The sequence below is a fragment of the Rhinopithecus roxellana genome, chromosome 5 (assembly GCF_007565055.1).
Source record: "Rhinopithecus roxellana isolate Shanxi Qingling chromosome 5, ASM756505v1, whole genome shotgun sequence".
NCBI lineage: Eukaryota > Metazoa > Chordata > Mammalia > Primates > Cercopithecidae > Rhinopithecus > Rhinopithecus roxellana.
The window spans coordinates 29060228-29079731 of NC_044553.1; the positions used below are offsets into that span (position 1 = coordinate 29060228).

General features: G+C 40.3%; 1 protein-coding gene across 1 annotated transcript in view; it reads left to right on the plus strand.

Annotated features, from left to right (window-relative positions):
- LOC115897545 (E3 ubiquitin-protein ligase HERC2-like) overlaps positions 1-19504 on the plus strand; it is an 82855-nt gene that overhangs the window by 9902 nt on the left and 53449 nt on the right. The window contains 12 exon segments of the mRNA XM_030930799.1: positions 2971-3082; positions 8122-8203; positions 8315-8458; positions 10169-10259; positions 10544-10721; positions 10903-10984; positions 11073-11160; positions 11162-11241; positions 12015-12160; positions 13048-13273; positions 17953-18124; positions 19013-19196. Of these exon segments, the coding sequence (XP_030786659.1) occupies positions 2971-3082; positions 8122-8203; positions 8315-8458; positions 10169-10259; positions 10544-10721; positions 10903-10984; positions 11073-11160; positions 11162-11241; positions 12015-12160; positions 13048-13273; positions 17953-18124; positions 19013-19196 (1585 nt within the window).

Sequence of the window (19504 nt, forward strand, 5' to 3'; positions counted from 1 at the left end):
TTTTTGCTAGGGACTGAATCTGTAGATTGTTTTGGGGAATAGTGCCATCTTAGCAATGTTAACATCCATTCTCTGAACGTGGAATGTCTTTCCATTTATTTCTGTCCTCTTTAATTTCTTTCAGCAATATTTTATTGTTTTACAGTTATCAGGGTAGTAATGGCCTCATAGAATGAACTAGGTAGTGTTCCCATGTATTCTGTTTTTAGAAGAGTTTGAGGTGTCAATTTTGCTTTAAATGTTTGGTAGAGTTGACCAGCTAAGCTTTTCTTTGTTGAAAGATATTTGATTACCGATTCAATATCTTCACTGGTTATGGGTCTTCTCAGGTTTTCTATTTCTTCTGGAGTCATTTCGGGTAATTTATGTTTCTAGGAATTTGTTCATTTTATCTAGGCTATTTTATTTGTTGGCATACAGTTGTTCACAGTGTTCTTTTACAATCTTTTTTATTTTTATGTTGGTAGTGCTGTCTCCACTTACATTTCTGATGTTAGTTATTTGAGGACAGAAATAAATGGAAAGTTAGAAAATTGGCTTTGGATTCTGTCCTGTTTTATTTCAGAAACTTTGTGTAGAAGTTGAAAAGAAAATAGTATCTATAACATTACCTTATCTAGAATATGTGTTATACTATATGCTATAGTTCAAACTGATTGCGTCTATAGATACTAATAGGGACAGTACCAGTTCACTTAAATAAGGAAGTCAGTGGGATTTTTAATAAAAGGATTATAGATTAGCATTTTCTTACTCAGTAGCTACTAAAATGAATTGGGCAAAATTTTTTGTATTTTTAGTAGAGACGGTTTCACCGTATTAGCCAGGATGGTCTTGATCTCCTGACCTTGTGATGCACCCACCTTGGCCTCCCAAAGTGCTGGGATTCCAGGCGTGAGCCACCGCACCTGGCCGTAAAATTATTAGTACATATATTGTATATGTGCAATAACCAAAAATGTTTTGAGCGTTACTTATTCATCAAATTTTTATGTAATTGAATATATTGTCAAAAGAAAAGCTAGGTATTTGATTGTAATGGTTTTTTTTTTTCTGGTAAGATCGTATTAATTAGCCAATAACTTCAGAATGAGTCAGTGGCCCAGGCAGTCTCCTACAGGCTGGCACCCAACTGGGATGTTCCCACATTGACCATGTACAGCTGGCCTCCACCCTGGCTGATTGATACTTACATGGTGCCAGACATTAAGTATCTTGAATATCAGTTCTGGTTTCCCATACATACATACATGTGTGTATGGGAAATATATATCTATTTTGAGATAGGATCTCACTCTGTCACCAGGCTGGAGTGCAGTGATATGATCTCAGTTCACTGCAATCTCTGCCTCCCAGGTTCAAGTGATTCTCCCACCTCAGTCTCCCAAGTAGCTGGGATTACAGGTGTGTGCTACCACACCTGGCTAATTTTTTGCTTTTTTTTTTTTTGTAGAGATGGGGTTTTACCATGTTGCCCAGGCTGGTCTCCCAATTCCTGGGCTCAAGGGATCTGTCCACCTCGGCCTCCCAAAATGCTAGGATTACAGGTGTGAGCTACCATGCCTGGCCCTCATACATATTTTTAAGTAAAAATGTGTCACAAGACATTTCAATATTTTGTGCATATGCTTGCTCACCTGTGCCTGGTATTAGATGAAAGAGTTTTTCACTTTTATTCCAAAATGTGAAATTTGGAACCCTGAAAGTAAATATTTATTAGTATATAATGTGTGAAAAAAGTGATACCTGTCTAGAAGCCAGTCTCTGGTGCCTTTGGGCATCTATCCTAGCTTATAGAAATAGAGCAAAAGCAAACAAAAAGGTGAAAACCCCAAATGCAGAAGAAGCAATTTCTCGGCACCAGGCATCAGACTATCAGCCAAGAAAATCTAACACTGGCCTGTATACTTTTTTGAAGTTGCAAGAATTGGAGCGTTTTGGATGCTGTAGATTAAACTTCTAACCTGCTGGGTGTGGTGGCTCCTACCTATAATCCCAGCACTTTAGGAGGCTGAGCAGGGAGGATCACTGGAGCCCAGGAGTTCAAGAGGAGCCTTGACGATATAGTCTCTACAAAAAATGCAAAAATTAGTTGGGCATGGTGGTGCATACCTATAGTCCCAGCTATTCGGGAGGCTGAGGTGGAAGGATTGCTTGAGCCTGGGAGGTTGAAGCTACAGTGAACTGGGATTATGCCACTGCATTCCAGCCTGAGTGACAGAGCATGACCCTGTCTCAAAAAAAACAAAAAATAAATAAACTCCTAACCTGTCGAGGGCAAGTCATTAAATAGATGAGCAAGGTGGAAGGAGCAAGTCCTCTAGGAAGGAAAGGAGACGAGAACTTTCAGCCCAGCTGGCCGATGATCGGGTGCTTCTGGCTGGTGTCCTGGGCAGAGGGTATAAAGGAAGAGAGAAGCATTAGGACATGTGTTTGTATTAAAGTACCTCCATGGTCATGTGGCCACATACTGTTTTATTTTCTGTGGGAAAATAATTGGCCAAACAGATGTCTAGATTTAGGGACACTGCTGCAAGGCCAGGCCCAGCGTTGCTCCTGGGGAGGTTTCTTGTGTCTCTGCAGTGCCATTTGTGGTAGCTGCGCATCTGTTTCCATGGCTTGGAATGATTCCCACATGTTCAAGTTGGTATTTAAGATGAAAGAGAATGTAGTGTATCATCGTTTTCCATCAAAAATAAGAGCTGAAATTAAGTGCTGGTATTAACAGGTAGCATGGTGGTATCTAGAAAATTTGACCCTCCAGAGCACTTACTCCTGTACATGCTTGAGGTTGTATTCTATTAAAGCAAAATTTTAAGAGTTTCTGAAAGTAACCATAAAATTTTGAATGCTTGAGGTTGCTTTTCTTTTTATTTTTTAAATGTTTTATGCTGAATAACCTCTATTTTCTTTCTTTTCTTTTCTTTTTTTTTTTTTTTTTTTTTTTTTTTTTTTTTTTTGTTTGGTTAGCCTCATTAGAAAGAAGTCTGCTGGGCTGGAATCGGCAGCTGCGATAAGAACCAAAGTGTTTGTGTGGGGTCTGAATGACAAGGACCAGCTGGGCGGGCTGAAAGGCTCCAAGGTACAGCCTGCTCCCTGGGACCCAGCAGGGCGGAGCACTGGGCAGCAGCCACACCTCGTGAAGTTTTTATAATAACTTTACGCTCTATATGTTGTACTGTTTCTTTACACGAACTAAAAGACATTACCAAATTACCCCTCAGAAGCGTCTCTCCTTGGAAAATTTCACTTTAGATATAATTGTCTTATTGCAGTCTTGTAAACTAGAAAATAAACTTTTGAAAAGATTTCACAAGTGCATAGACGAAAATTACAGACTATCAATAGATGTATCTTGCCTTCCCTACAATAAACATTTTTGACTATCATGAACAAAATAATGTGTAAAAAAGCCGTAGTGGCACACAGATGAGCAAGCTGTGGTCTCTGTCCTCCAGGTGCTTCGTGCCTGAGATTCTTCAGGGTAAAGTAGCTTGCACAGAGAGAGAAGGCTTTGTGAGCACAGAGAAACAAGCAGAATGCACATGTGTGTGCATACACACTTGCCTTATTCTTTGCAGGGTTTGTTGTGGGTGGAGAGCACCATGATTTCATTTACCTTGTCAGTAAACCATGAAGCATGTACGGGAAGCCGTGCTACAGCCTCTGTGTTCGCAACATCCTTCATCCCCTAGGTACTGGGATGAAAGGTTAATTTGTATTTTGAATTGCTTAGAAGAAAAAGACCATATTTTGAAAAAGAATAGGCGTAAGAAATGATGCATTTAAACTGGAGTTGAATTCGGCGTTCCTTATATTACTTAGTGTCTCCTGGCTGAGGAGCCACAAAGCAAATTCCTCTAAATTTTATTGCCCAGAGGCACTCTCTGTGTTCACATGAACTTAGGCTTCCTGTTACTTTCTGTGAGACATCGCATCATACATTTTCCTTATTGCCTGCCCTGTTGAGAAGCTGAGAAATAAAGTTAGAACTCATTCATTTGAACTCTTTCCTTTCAAGGTGCAATAATTTTTATCTGTATTGGAGCAGCCTTGAATTGGATTTGTGTTTCAATGCCCCTGAGCTTGGTTTGGGAAGCGGACAGTGGACAGTGAGCTGTGGGTGTCTCAGCTGTGGGAGTGCAGGGCTGTCCAGGGCTCCCTGAGGTGCAGGCCATTGGTGGGAGCCTATGACCTTGCTCACTGCCCTACATGGAGTTTTCACTTCAAGGACGGAGTCATCTTTCCACGGTTGTGATGAAAATCCTTTCTTCCACTGCAGTAGTGACTGTTTCACCCATGGAATCATAAAGGGTTTTTTAGACAAAGGGCCTTAGGAATTTTAAATTAAATTACATCCATCTTGGGCTGAGACGATGGGGTTTTCTAAGTCTCAGGATACAAAATTAATGTGCAAAAAAATCACAAGCATTCTTATATACCAGTAACAGACAAGCAGAGAGCCAAGTCAGGAATGAACTTCCATTCACAATTGCTTCAAAGAGAATAAAATACCTAGGAATCCAACTTACAAGGGATGTAAAGGACCTCTTCAAGGAGAACTACAAACCACTGCTCAGTGAAATAAAAGAGGACACAAACAAATGGAAGAACATACCATGCTCATGGATAGGAAGAATCAATATCGTGAAAATGGCCATACTGCCCAAGGTTATTTATAGATTCAATGCCATCCCCATCAAGCTACCAATGAGTTTCTTCACAGAATTGGAAAAAACTGCTTTAAAGTTCATATGGAACCAAAAAAGAGCCCGCATTGCCGAGACAATCCTAAGTCAAAAGGACAAAGCTGGAGGCGTCACGCTACCTGACTTCAAACTATACTACAAGGCTACAGTAACCAAAACAGCATGGTACTGGTACCAAAACAGAGCTATAGACCAATGGAACAGAACAGAGTCCTCAGAAATAATACCACACATCTACAGCCATCTGATCTTTGACAAACCTGAGAGAAACAAGAAATGGGGAAAGGATTCCCTATTTAATAAATGGTGCTGGGAAAATTGGCTAGCCATAAGTAGAAAGCTGAAACTGGATCCTTTCCTTACTCCTTATATGAAGATTAATTCAAGATGGATTAGAGACTTAAATGTTAGACCTAATACCATAAAAACCCTAGAAGAAAATCTAGGTAGTACCATTCAGGACATAGGCATGGGCAAGGACTTCATGTCTAAAACACCAAAAGCAACGGCAGCAAAAGCCAAAATTGACAAATGAGATCTAATTAAACTAAAGAGCTTCTGCACAGCAAAAGAAACTACCATCAGAGTGAACAGGCAACCTACAGAATGGGAGAAAATTTTTGCAATCTACTCATCTGACAAAGGGCTAATATCCAGAATCTACAAAGAACTCAAACAAATATACAAGAAAAAAACAACCCCATCCAAAAGTGGGGAAAGGATATGAACAGACATTTCTCAAAAGAAGACATTCATACAGCCAACAGACACATGAAAAAATGCTCATCATCACTCGCCATCAGAGGAATGCAAATCAAAACCACAATGAGATACCATCTCACACCAGCTAGAATGGCAATCATTAAAAAATCAGGAAACAACAGTTGTTGGAGAGGATGTGGAGAAATAGGAACACTTTTACACTGTTGGTGGGATTGTAAACTAGTTCAACCATTATGGAAAACAGTATGGCAATTCCTCAAGGATCTAGAACTAGATGTACCATATGACCCAGCCATCCCACTACTGGGTATATACCCAAAGGATTATAAATCATTCTACTACAAAGACACATGCACACGTGTGTTTATTGCGGCACTATTCACAATAGCAAAGACTTGGAATCAACCCAAATGTCCATCTGTGACAGACTGGATTAAGAAAATGTGGCACATATACACCATGGAATACTATGCAGCCATAAAAAAGGATGAGTTTGCGTCCTTTGTAGGGACATGGATGCAGCTGGAAACCATCATTCTTAGCAAACTATCACAAGAAGAGAAAACCAAACACCGCATGTTCTCACTCATAGGTGGGAACTGAACAATGAAATCACTTGGACTCGGGAAGGGGAACATCACACACCGGGGCCTATCATGGGCAGGGGGGAGGGGGGAGGGATTGCATTGGGGAGTTATACATGATATAAATGATGAATTGATGGGTGCTGACGAGTTGATGGGTGCAGCACACCAACATGGCACAAATATACATATGTAACAAGCCTGCACGTTATGCACATGTACCCTAGAACTTAAAAGTATAATAAAAAAAATATATCCATGTAAAAAAAAAATTACATCCATCTACAATGGGAAATTTAAGTATATAATTTCTTAGAGATGTCAGAGTCAGAATCAGAGAATGAGCAGGACATGACTTGAAATAAGGTATAGTCTACAGGTGTGTGTTTTTATCTTTATATTATATGCATAGTCATCCCTCAGTATCCATGGGGGATTTGTTCCGGGACTTCCTGTGGATACCAAGATCTGTGGATGCTCAAGTCCCTGATAGAAAACAGTGTAGTGTTTGCATATAACCTATGCACACCCTCCCAAATACTGTATATCATCTTCAGGTTACCCAGAATACCTAATACAATGTAAATGGTATGTCAATAGTTGTTATATTACATTGTTAAGGGAATAATGGCAACAAAAATATCTGTACATATTCAGTATAGGTACAATAAAAAATCTTTTCAGTCCATGGGTGGTTGAATTCATGGATATGGAACCTATGGATACAGAGGACCAACCGTATTTTATTTTTTACCTTCTATTATGGAAATGTTCAGATGTACCCAAATAGAGTGAATAACACGAACCCTTATGTCCCTGGTACCAGCTTCCGTAGTTACCAGCAGCTGCCTACGTTTTTCTGTCTCTGTCCTCTCATTCCCCCAACTGTGGTTTAAAGTAAATCACAGTGTATCATTTCATTTTTAAAACACTCTAGTGTGAATCTCCAAGGGATAAGCAACGCCTTTGGTTAATGTAACCATACATAGTAGTAGTACAGTCATGCGTTACTTAATGATGAGGATACATTCTGAGAAAGTTTTGGTAGGGTGATTTTGTCATTGTTGGAAAATGATAGAGTGTACTTAACACAAACGTAGATGGTGTAGCTTACTATGCACTCAAGCTATATGGTATAGCCTGTTGCTCCTCCTAGTACAGTTACAACATGTAACTGTACTGAATATGGTAGGCAGTTGTAACTCAATGGCATTTGTGTATTTAAACATAGAAAAGGTACAGTAAAAATACAGTGTAAAAGATTAAACATGGAACACCTGCATAGGGTACTTAACCATGAATAATGGAGTTTGCAGGACTGGAAGTTGCTCTGGGTGAGTCAGTGCACATTACTATAGACTTTAGAAGCACTATATGCTTTAGGCTACTCTATAAAAAATATTTTTCCTTCTTTAATAATAAATTATTTGTAACTTGTGAACTTTTCACTTTTTAAAAAACTTTTTGACTCTTATGATAATACTTAGCTTAAAACACAAACACAGCTCTGTGCAAAATGTTTTCTTTACATTCTTCTTTTTAAACTTTTTCGTTAAAAACTGAGACTTAAACACATACATTAGCTTACCTAGGATCATAGTGTTACTTCTCTTTCACCGCCACAAAGGAGCTAGCTGTCCTTTCCTGTGACGGCAGTGCTTTCTGGAATCCCTCCTGAAGTACCAGCTATAGGCTGTTTTACAGTTAGCTTAAAAAAAAAAAAAGTAGAAGGAATACACTCTAAAAGAATGATAGAAAGTATTGCATAGTGAATATATAGGCCAGTAGCAGTTGTCTGTTATCATTATGAGGTATTAGGAATTGTTGATATGTAGCTGGCAGCACAGAGGCTTGTTGACACAGCATCACCACAGACACATGAGGAACTGGTTGGACTGTGATGTTGTTATGGCCAGGACGCCACTAGGCAGTAAGGATTTTTCAGCTCTATTATGATCTACTGGGACTGTCATCGTATATGTAGCCTGTGGTTGAGTGAAATGTTATGCAGTGCATGACTGTAATTCCTTGTATCATATAATAAGGTAACATAATTTTAAACATGCAAGTAAAATTTTTTTTTCCTTAAAAATATTCTGTTCTAGATAAAGGTTCCTTCGTTCTCTGAGACACTGTCTGCTTTGAATGTGGTACAGGTGGCTGGTGGTTCTAAAAGTTTGTTTGCAGGTATGATTATTCTAATATTAAAAAATTTTTAAATTATGCTTGGCACCAAAAAACAGAAAAGTTTTTAATGTTGTGAAAAGTGAGTCCTCTCCTGGCTGTCGTTCCTTGCAGTGACTGTGGAAGGGAAGGTGTACGCCTGTGGAGAAGCCACGAATGGCCTGCTGGGGCTGGGCATTTCCAGCGGGACGGTGCCCATCCCACGGCAGACCACAGCTCTCAGCAGCTACGTGGTGAAGAAGGTGGCTGTTCACTCAGGTACAAACCAAGCACCAGCAGGCCTCTGTGGATCACCCTGTTGCTCCTGCTCCATTGTTAACCAAAGCCCTAATTGGTGTCCTTACATTCTTTCTTAAGTTTTTACTTAGTAGGAATAAAAATTGGATAATGTAAATCTCTAGGTGGTCTAGAATTTAGTTATTGCTGCCAAATCAAGTTCTTTGCCTAAAAGCAGGCTGTTTTTCTGAAAAAGAGTCTATAACTTACTTCAGATTCCCAAAAGTATCTATGAACCCAAGTAATGAGAAAGATCCTTTAAAAAAAAAACAGACCACTCTTTCAGTGTAGGGAGTGTTTATTTTGGAAACACTGTGCTAGGCCTCTGAGGAACGGAACTGAATTAGACACTAAGTTCTAATTCAGTTCATACCTTTGCTGAACAGGGCTCAGTGTCACCCGCGTAACAGGAAATCCAAATGATAGTGGCTTAAGCAATGCAGAGTTTTACTTTTCTCGTTTGTAAAAGTCCAGAGGTGGGGTCAGAGTCCATCCAGCAGGGCTGTGTCTATGAGGAGTGCTGGTCCTTTGTGTCCCCCTTTGTGGGAAGATAGTCTTAGACTAGCTCTGGCCTGCAGAGTCCAGGGCCAGGCCTGGCAGAAGAGGCAAGCGCCACACAGTGTGCCCTCCTACCCATGCAGCCGTCTCTCCAGAGCCCCTCCGAAGCCCCACTCATTTCACTCACCATCTCCTGGGGGTAGAGGAGGCTGGGAAGTGGTGCTTAGCTGAGCACATTAACATGGGGGTTCTGGGCCGGGCGCGGTGGCTCAAGCCTGTAATCCCAGCACTTTGGGAGGCCGAGACGGGTGGATCACGAGGTCAGGAGTTCGAGACCATCCTGGCTAACATGGTGAAACCCCGTCTCTACTAAAAATACAAAAAACTAGCCGGGCGAGGTGGCGGGCGCCTGTAGTCCCAGCTCCTCCGGAGGCTGAGGCAGGAGAATGGCGTAAACTCAGGAGGCGGAGCTTGCAGTGAGCTGAGATCCGGCCACTGCACTCCAGCCTGGGCGACAGAGCGAGACTCCGTCTCAAAAAAAAAAAAAAAAAAAAAAAAAAAAAAAAAAAAAAACATGGGGGTTCTGTTGGTAAGGAAGGGAGAATGAGCGCTGGGGGATTACAAACACGGTCTGCTGTGATGTTCTCAAAGCCCAGGAGGTGGCAGGAACTCACTGTGTAGGAGTGGTCATGCCTTTAATCCTGAGGCAGGTTGTATGGACTTTGAGAACATTCCATGCTGGGGAAAAAGCATCAGTTGGCGTGTTTTGGGAAGAGTGAGTATAATGCTAATGCAAATGATTGAATAATTTCACTGTTGAGGTACAGTTCTCAAAAGCTTAAATTGACACTATTTTTACGTTTTGTCTAATCACAAATTATTTTTACTTTTTTCATCTAAATTTTGATTTTTCATATATTTAACATAATAGGAACCCTATTAATAATCAGTATTATTTTGCCTCTTTGCAAATTCTTTCTAGAGTTAAATTTGTAGTTTAGTAAAAATTCACTTATTTGACACATATGTCCCAGAAAGCTTTCCTGCTAACTCCGCTGTTGATCCTGTTGAGTTACTCATTTATTCAGCTCACACTCATTGAGTGTGTGCTACATGCCAGGCAAAATAGGGAGCTATGCTGTGGGCTCTCAGTACCTCGCCCTTCGGCAATCCGCACATCTGTGCATGTTGCAGGTGACCGGCACGCCACGGCTTTAACTGTCGATGGAGAAGTGTTTTCGTGGGGCGAAGGTGACGACGGAAAACTTGGACACTTCAGCAGAATGTAAGGGTACTTTCTTTAGTCTCATTTGCTAATAAGAAACTGTTATGGATACTCTTGAAAGGTATTTTGCAGAAAATTAGACTAGATTATGGAAATGGATCTTAAACAATTTTTTTTTTTAACACGGTTGTTTGTGTTTTGGTCTCATCGGTTCTGCTTTAAGGTTTGATAGTTGATCTGTGTATCTTGTGTTGACTACATATGGATCAGTATAGATGTCTTTTTTCCTTCGTCTCTAAGAAGGGACGGATTGACTGTAGGGAGCTGATTTCTTCTTGTTGTAGGAACTGTGACAAGCCAAGGCTGATCGAGGCCCTGAAAACCAAGCCAATCCAGGATATCGCCTGTGGGAGCTCCCACAGCGTGGCCCTCACATCCAGTGGAGAACTGTACACCTGGGGCCTCGGCGAGTATGGCCGGCTGGGACATGGGGATAATACGACCCAGCTAAAGCCCAAAATGGTGATTATACGCATTTTTGTTGCTTACAGAAAGCTTACCATCTGAAGATTTCAAGAGAAACTAAGCTTCGAATCTAGGAAAGTTCATAAAGATGTGTGCATGGTTGGCTTTGTCTTTGGGAAATTCACTTGCTTTCTCCGTGCCTGTGCTTGATTCTGTTTTTAAATTTGTAATTGAGTAGGTGAAAGTCGTTCTCGGTCACAGAGTAATCCAGGTTGCATGTGGGAGTAGAGACGCACAGACCCTGGCTCTGACCGATGAAGGTGAGTGCCTGGCATGATTCTGTGCTCCTGGGTGGGTAAGAATGATATGAAACGTTGGCCTGAAGTATATGTATATTCTTAAACCTAGGTTTGGTATTTTCCTGGGGTGATGGTGACTTTGGAAAATTGGGCCGAGGCGGAAGTGAAGGCTGTAACATTCCCCAGAACATTGAGAGACAATGGACAGGGGGTGTGCCAGATTGAGTGTGGAGCTCAGTTCTCCCTGGCGCTCACCAAGTCTGGAGTGGTGTGGACATGGTACGTAAACATCCTCCCTGTCATAGTGTGCGCGCTTGTGCAGGTGCATGCAGGGAACCTGGGCCTCACCCCAGGCCAACCCCGGCGTGATTGTGACCTGTCAGATTGTTGTTACTTATGCATGCATCTTTGTCCTTTAAAGGATATTGAGTTGGGATTAGTGACAATAGTACAAGAAGAAATTTCCCATTGTAACTGGGTCATTTTGAAAATACTAGAAAAATTTTAGGCCACTTACCTTTCCTGTTTGGGTGAGATTTATAGGAAAGATTTCTTCTGCTGAAGCCTAAGGATAAAATGAGAGCAAAATAACCTTCTGAATCCTTTGATCCTGAAAAAGTTAACATGTATTTCTTGTAAAAGCTTATTTTATTAATGTGCAAAAGAGCAGGTGCCCAGACTGGCCTTGAATGGTGTGTCAGGCCTTAGTGCCAGTGTCATGACCAGAGGCAGCTTGAGAAAGGTGTATACCAGATAGGACTTTGGATAGGTGTTTGCAGTAGTGTGTCTTATTTTCAGTCTCTTTATATGAAAACTTACAACAGTAACTTAAATATCGTAAAACATGTGTTAAAGTATTAAGGTTTTTCCCAGCTGACTTAATAAGTTAATTTGAATTAATGGTGTATGATTTTGAATGTAAGTTCAGAGACCCTGAGTACCGTGTGTGCTGTCATTGAGCTGGCTGCGAAAGATGTGAGACTGAGTGTTTTCTTGTGTAGCATTGTCAGACCATAACGTATTGTAACACTCCACCATTGGCCTTCTCCCCGGGGAAAGGGGGATTACTTCAGGTTGGGCCATGGCTCTGACGTGCACGTGCGGAAACCGCAAGTGGTGGAAGGGCTGAGAGGGAAGAAGATCGTGCATGTGGCTGTCGGGGCCCTGCACTGCCTGGCGGTCACGGACTCGGGGCAGGTAAGGCTGCAGGTGGCCTGGGGGTGGCGTGCCATCCTGACTTGGGGGACTTGGGGGTCACGACATGGTGCTCGTCCTGTTGAAGTCGCAGCTGTTGATGAAATCAGCCGAGTCTTAACTGCTTGAAGAACCATGAGGGCAGGACGCGTCCCTTTTGCCCACTGGTGTATCTGCCTGCTCGGGGTTGGGGGGCGGGGTCCTCAGAAAAGGCACGTTCCCATTCTGAAGTCTGTGTGAAAAGTGTGTGGAAAGATTGTTATTCTTGAAGATGCTCCTACAGCAAGGTATTAGCAAGACTTTCCTTTAGAGAATTGCTAACTGGCGAGGAGGGATCCATGCCTCATTTTAGAGACAGAGCTACTGCCTGACAAGTGTTACTGTATCTTCTGCTTGTAGGAGCATATGCTATGACTGGCTTGTGGATATTCACTTTTAAATTTTATTTATGAAAGCAAAATTACCATTACTGTTTTTGAGTCAAAATGAATTATACTTTATAGTTCTACAAGGCCAAGAAGAACTTACTTGAAAAATGAGCATATTGTTTTTGGTCATTTTTCTTTGCAAAATACAAGGGAAAAAAATTATTGCACTTAGTTGAAGAGAGGAGCTTCTGTGTGTCTTGCAACAAAACAGAATTGGATTAATATTAAGAAAATACTCCTTTTATAGGTATTATCCAGCGTTTTCATGGTTAGATTTTCTTCAGAGTTGTCGTACACTGATGCCATTTTGTAAGATCGTGAAATGGTTTGTTTTCACCTTTAAGAACTCAATTCTTTCAATTACCGTGGCATACACGTTAAGCATTTTGAAGTAAAAATTACATTAAAGAAAATGTCCTGAAATGTTGAAAAATTATAAGTATTTTCCCCCCTCGTAAACAGGTGTATGCTTGGGGTGACAATGACCATGGCCAGCAGGGCAATGGCACGACCACGGTTAACAGGAAGCCCACACTCGTGCAAGGCTTAGAAGGCCAGAAGATCACACGCGTGGCTTGTGGGTCGTCCCACAGTGTGGCGTGGACAACCGTGGATGTGGCCACGCCCTCTGTCCACGAGCCCGTCCTCTTCCAGACTGCAAGAGACGCTTTAGGTGCTTCCTATTTAGGTAACACAGATTTGTGTCTTCTCTGAGATTTTTCTGTAGATTACAGCAACCTTACAGATTTATTTAATTGTGCCAACGCATTAGAGGTTGTAGTGCTGTGTTAACTGCATTATGAATCTAAAGACACAGAAGAATTGTGGTGTGCTCTCATGCGATTTATCCATGCTGGAATGAAAATTGTAGAAGAAAGTATGTTGCTGATTCTTGTATTTATGATCAGGTAAACTCACAGTGCTGTACTTGTGTGTAAACAGGACTCCAAATAACTGCCTGAGAGATACAGGCACTGTAGTGGGCTCTTTCGTATTTTTTAACAGCTTTATTCAGTTATTATTGACATATAATAAACTGCATCTATTTTAAGTATACATTTTGATCAACTTTGAAATATGTGTGATCCATGAAAGCATCACCACAATCAAAGATAATGAACTCATACACTACTCTAGCGTTTCTCTCTGGCCCTTTGTACCCATCTCCCTTTTGCTTTTAACTCCCCTTCTCCTTCCTGCCATATGCAGCAACTTAATTTCTGTCACTATAGATCAGTTTGCATGTTTTCTTTTTGTTGTTGTTGTTTGGTTGGGTTTTTGTTTGTTTGTAGACGGGGTCTCACTCTGTCGCCTAGGCTGGAGTGCAGTGGCATGATCTTGGCTCACTGCAGCTCCCACCTCAGCCTCCTGAATAGCTGGGACTACAGGCACATGTCACCATGCCAGGCTAATTTTTGTTTGTTTGTTTGGTGGAGACAGGGTTTTGCCATGTTGCTCAGGTTGGTCTTGAACCCCTGAGCTCAAGTGATCCTCCCACCTCGGCCTCCCAAAGTGCTGGGATTATAGGCAGGAGCCACCGTGGCAGGCCAGTTTGCATGTTTTACAGCTTACTATAAATGGAATCATACAGCATATAATCTTTTTAAAATTCTTGCTTTTTCCACTCAGCATAATAATTTTGAGATTCACTTATGTTGCATGTATCAGTAGTTTATTCTTTTTAAATTGTTGAATAGCATCTTAAGATAAATAAATGCAATTTGCTGTTGATGAATGTTTGGGCTATTTCCAGTTTTTGACTATATAAGTGAAATTGCTAATGGACATTTCCATACAAGTTTGTGTGTGGACATCCACTTGAAATTCTCTTGGGTAAACTGCTAGGAGAAGAGTGGTTGGATCATATAGTAGGTGTATGTCTAGCTTCTTAAGATCGCTACATACTGTTTTGCAAAGTGGATGTTCCAGAGGTCCACATCCTCCACATTTTTGTCAACCCTTGATATGTTCAGTCTTTTAGTTATACTGATAGATGTATGGTGGTATCTCATTGTGGTTTTAATTTGTATTTCCCTAGTAACTAATGATCTCAAGCATCTTGCTTATTTACGAACCAGATACCTTTTTTGGTCAGTGTCGGTTCAAGTCTTTTCCCATATTTCAATAGGTCGATCGTTTTCTTACTGAGTTTGAGAGTTCCTTATATATTCTGGGTTACAAGTCCTTTGCCTAATACATAATTTGCTAATATTTTCTGTCAATGTGACTTGTCATTTTATTCTCTTCATAGGTGAATCTTAAAGGTTAGAAGTTTTTAATTTTGATGAAGCCTAGTTTATTCATTTTATTCTTTTGTAGAGCGTACTTTTGATGTTGTGTCTACAAAACCTTTGCCTCGCTCAAGATTATAAAGATTCTCTTTCTGTGTTCTGTTATAGAAGTTTTACAGTTTTAGATATGTGTATCTATGACCAGTTGATTAAATTTTATATATGGTGGGAGGTTCAGATTGAAAGGCTTTTTTTGGCTTGATTGTCCAGTAGTTTCAGTTGTATTTATTTAAAAACTTTGCTTTTCCTACTGAATTGCCTTTTGCCTTTGTCAGAAATCAGTTGTCTATGGATGTATGGATCTATTTCTGAACTCTCAGTACTGTTTTTATTTGTGGATTTTGGTGGCAATGCCACATTGTCTTGATTACTACAGCTTTATAAAAGACCTGAACTCAATTTGCAACAGTTCTTTAGCTTTGTTCTTTTTCAAATATATTTTGGCTGTTGTAGTCCCTTTGCATTTCCATATAACTTAAAATGAGCTTGTCTTTTTTTTTTTTTTTTTTTTTTTTGAGACAGAGTCTCACTCTGTCGCCCAGGCTAGAGTGCAGTGGCGCAATCTCGGCTCACTGCAGGCTCCGCCTCCCAGGTTCACGCCATTCTCCTGCCTCAGCCTCCAGAGTAGCTGGGACTACAGGCGCCCGCCACCACGCCCGGCTAATTTTTTGTATTTTTAGTAGAGATGGGGTTTCACAGTGTTAGCCAGGATGGTCTCGATCTCCTGACCTTGTGAGCCACCGCGCCCAGCCGAGCTTGTCAGTTTTTATAAAACTGCTTGCTTGGGGTTTTGCTGTGAATCGCATTCATTCTGTAAGTCAATGTGGAAAGGATGGATTCACAGTATTCAGTCTTCTAACCCATGAACACAGTGTTTCTCTTTGTTAGGTGTTTAGTTTCCCTCAGCAATGTTTTCTAGTCCCAATGTTGTATAGGTCTTGCATATCTTTTGTTAGATTATCTCTAAGAATTTCAGATTATTAAATGGTCTTTTAAAAATATCATTTTTTTCTGCTGTATGGGAATATTCACATTGCTCCTTGCTAGCATGTAGAAATAAATACAATTGCTTTTTTTTTTTTTTAAGTGAACCTCATCTTGTCATACAAATATTTTGTTTTTTTTCCCTTATCTCTCAGGAGGGGACATTTAGGCTCTAGCAGCATCTGCTTTTATGAATAACTGGAATGTGATCTTCTGGCTGTGTTAGTTACTGACTCTGGCTGTGTTAGTTACTGACTGTATGAACTGGGGCAAGTGACTTCGCCTTCCTGTGCTGTCTTGTTTTCTGGGGCAGATGAAGATAAGGCTTGACTCTTGTCTTCTCCTTTCTGGTTCATATTAGTATTTTCTTAATGTATAGCTCTTTTCATGTCACATTATTTGTATAACTTTTGAGTTTGGCTTTTTCCACTCAGCCTAATCCTCTGGAGATTGATCCAAGTTGTTACATATTACATAGTTTGTTCAGTATTCCATCAAATACTCAACCATTGAAGGACGTTTGGATTATTTCTAGGTTTTGGCTAATACAAATAAAACTGCCATGTCATTAATATACAGGTGAATGTGAAAATTCACTTTATGTGAAAATAAGTTCTTATTTCTTTGACATAAATGCCCAAGAGTGTGATTGCTGGTCATATGGTAATTGTTTAGTTTGATAAGAAACTGCCAAGCTGTTTTCTGGAATGGCTGTACCATTTTATAATCTCATAAGCAGTGGAGGATGATCCAGTTTTCCCCATATCCTCACTATCTTTTTAAAATGTAGCCATACTGGTAGATAGGTCATTGTATCTCATTGTGATTTGAATTTATATTTTCCTCATGGCTAATTATGTTAACCATGTTTTCATGTGCTTGTTTCCTGTCCGTATCTCCTCTGTGGTAAAATACGTCTTCATGCCCTTTTCTAATTGGCTGTTTTTTCTGTTGAGTGTAGAGAGTTCATTATGTATTCTAGATATTTCTAGTCCTTTGGCAGATGTGTGTTATGCAAATGTTTTCTCCTGGTCTCTAGCTTGTTTTTTCAGTTCCTTTCATAAAACAAAAGTGTTTAATTTTGATGAAGTCTAATTCATCAGTTTTTTCTTTTGTAGGTCATACTTTTGGTGTCGTCTATTTTGGCCTAGTGCTAGATCCTAAAGACCGTCTCCTATTTTTTTCTAAAAGATTTATAGTTTTATATTTTCTACTTAAGTCATGATCCATTTGGATTTAATTTTGCATAAGGTGTAGACTTAGGCTGAAGTTTGGGTTTTTTGCCCACAGACGTCCAGTTGCTCCACCACCACGTGCTGAAAGGCTGTCCTGCCTCTGCTGAGTTGCTTTTGCACATTTGTCAACAGTCAGTGAGGCATATTTGTGTGGTTCTGTTTCTGGGTTCGCTGTTTATTGCCTAGATTCTTATGCCAGTACCACACAGTTTTAGTTATGGTATTAAAACAACTTTTGAGGTTGGGTAGACTCGTTCCTCCTCCTTATTTTTCTATTTCTATTCTTGTTCCTTTGCCTTTCCATATACATTTTAGAATAATCTTGACAAAAACTCTTGCGGGAATTCTGGTAGGAATTGCATTAAATCTGTGTATCAATTTGGATGAGTTGACATAGACGCATGTCCCAGCTCCACCTGGCTCCCTCCCCTTGCGGAGACCTGGGAGTTTGCAGGGAAGTGAACCTGATGAGACTTTATTGGTGAACATCTTCTCTCTTTGTTGTTTTGTATTCTTTTTTGTCTTGCCTTACCAGGCTAAGAAAACACAGGTAGTTATTGTAGCATTTTCATAGCTTATATGTATATAACATAAACGTTTGTAAGTGCATTTTATACAAGCATCTACATCTTTTTGCAGTTACAGTGAAATTTTGCTGAAAATAGCTTCTTTATCAAAGTATGGATAAGTGGTGTTCTTATTCTGAAGGCCTGTGAATGAGCCTAATAGGTGCTCTGTGAAATAGCAAAATGTAGATTGCAGTGTGTTTTGGAACTAACCTGTAAGATCAGATTTTATAGAAATAGAGGAAACTGTGATCTTAAAAACAAAATGCACATTTTATTTTTCCCTTATAGGCGTGCCTTCAGATGCCGATTCTTCTGCTGCCAGTAATAAAATAAGTGGTGCAAGTAATTCTAAGCCGAATCGCCCTTCTCTTGCCAAGATTCTCTTGTCACTGGATGGAAATCTGGCCAAACAGCAGGCCTTATCGCATATTCTTACAGCATTGCAAATCATGTATGCCAGGTAGGCTTCTGTGCTAATTTTTGAAATTCTGCAATTATGTGAGCTTTGGGTTTTTGTGATATTTTTTCTTTTCGTTGATCAGATGTCTCCAAGAATGTCGTATTATTGTCTTTAAATGCTGTGTGTTGTAAGTCACATGTTCTTTGATGGTGATTGATCATATCTTTGTGTGTGTTTTAATGGGCATTGAAATATGAATTAGAAAACTAACTTGAACATTTTCACTATTCTTTTTGACCAGTAGACTCTAACAATTAATATTTGGGGGAAGAAAAGAAGAATTAGGTGATACTAATTTATAGTGATGTCTGAGACAACTTAGCATCCCCTTGGCTCACTTAAGAAGGCTGAGTTTTGCCAATGCAGCATTTTGCAGTATTTTTCTGCTGCTTTCCCACAGCCTAGATAAGTTGCCCATCTACTAATGTATCACACCTATGGACCTGATGGGTGTATTGACATAGGAAAATTAGTTTCAGAACAAAAACAGTCATTCAGTAGAGGCCATTGAGTCCTAGCTGCCCAGTATGTGGCTTTCAGTAAACACAAAATTGCCTGCTGGTCAATTATCCAGCCCTCTCAGCCTCTCACAGCATCCCAAGAGGATTTCTCAGGGAGAGCCAGAATCTCATTCTGGTCTGGTTTTTATGTTTGGCATTTTTTCACCTGCCATTACTCTGGTTTTTCAAATAAATAAAATCCAAAGTAAACATTTTAGCTATTAGCCCAAGGATACAGGTAATAATGTTTGGTTTCCAAAACTCTTTTACATGTATTCAATAAAAATGAGGAAATGCCTCAGTGTGCGTGCTAGTCCTGCCTCGCCACTTCCTGTGGTGCTGTGAAGAAGGGGCAGCTCACCACAGGCCGGGCTTTGTGTCCTGACAGAGATGCCGTTGTCGGAGCCCTGATGCCGGCTGCCATGATTGTCCCGGAGGAATGCCCCTCGTTCTCCTCCGCGGCCCCTTCCGACACGTCTGCCATGGCTAGTCCCATGAATGGAGAAGAATGCATGCTGGCTGTTGATATGGAAGACAGACTGAGTCCAAATCCATGGCAAGAAAAGAGAGAGGTAAAAGCAACCTTAGATCAGAAGGTAAAAGCGAATCGTAAAGCAACGTTAGATCAGAAGGTAAAAGGTGGCTACTTTGTGTCTAGGAAAGTCTCATTCTGTCATTTAGTTTAGGCTGTTTCTGTGCCTCCCGCTTTGATTTTTGGCGTTCCTTAGAAGAATATTCTCTGTAAAGGAGCTTTTAAAGTGCTTAAGTGGAATTAGATTTCTTTTTTAAAAAAATCTAATTCAAAAAATCTTTAAAAATTTTTTTTTTTTTAAATCTAATTCAAAAAATCATTGAGTACAAGTTCACAGTCCTTTATCTG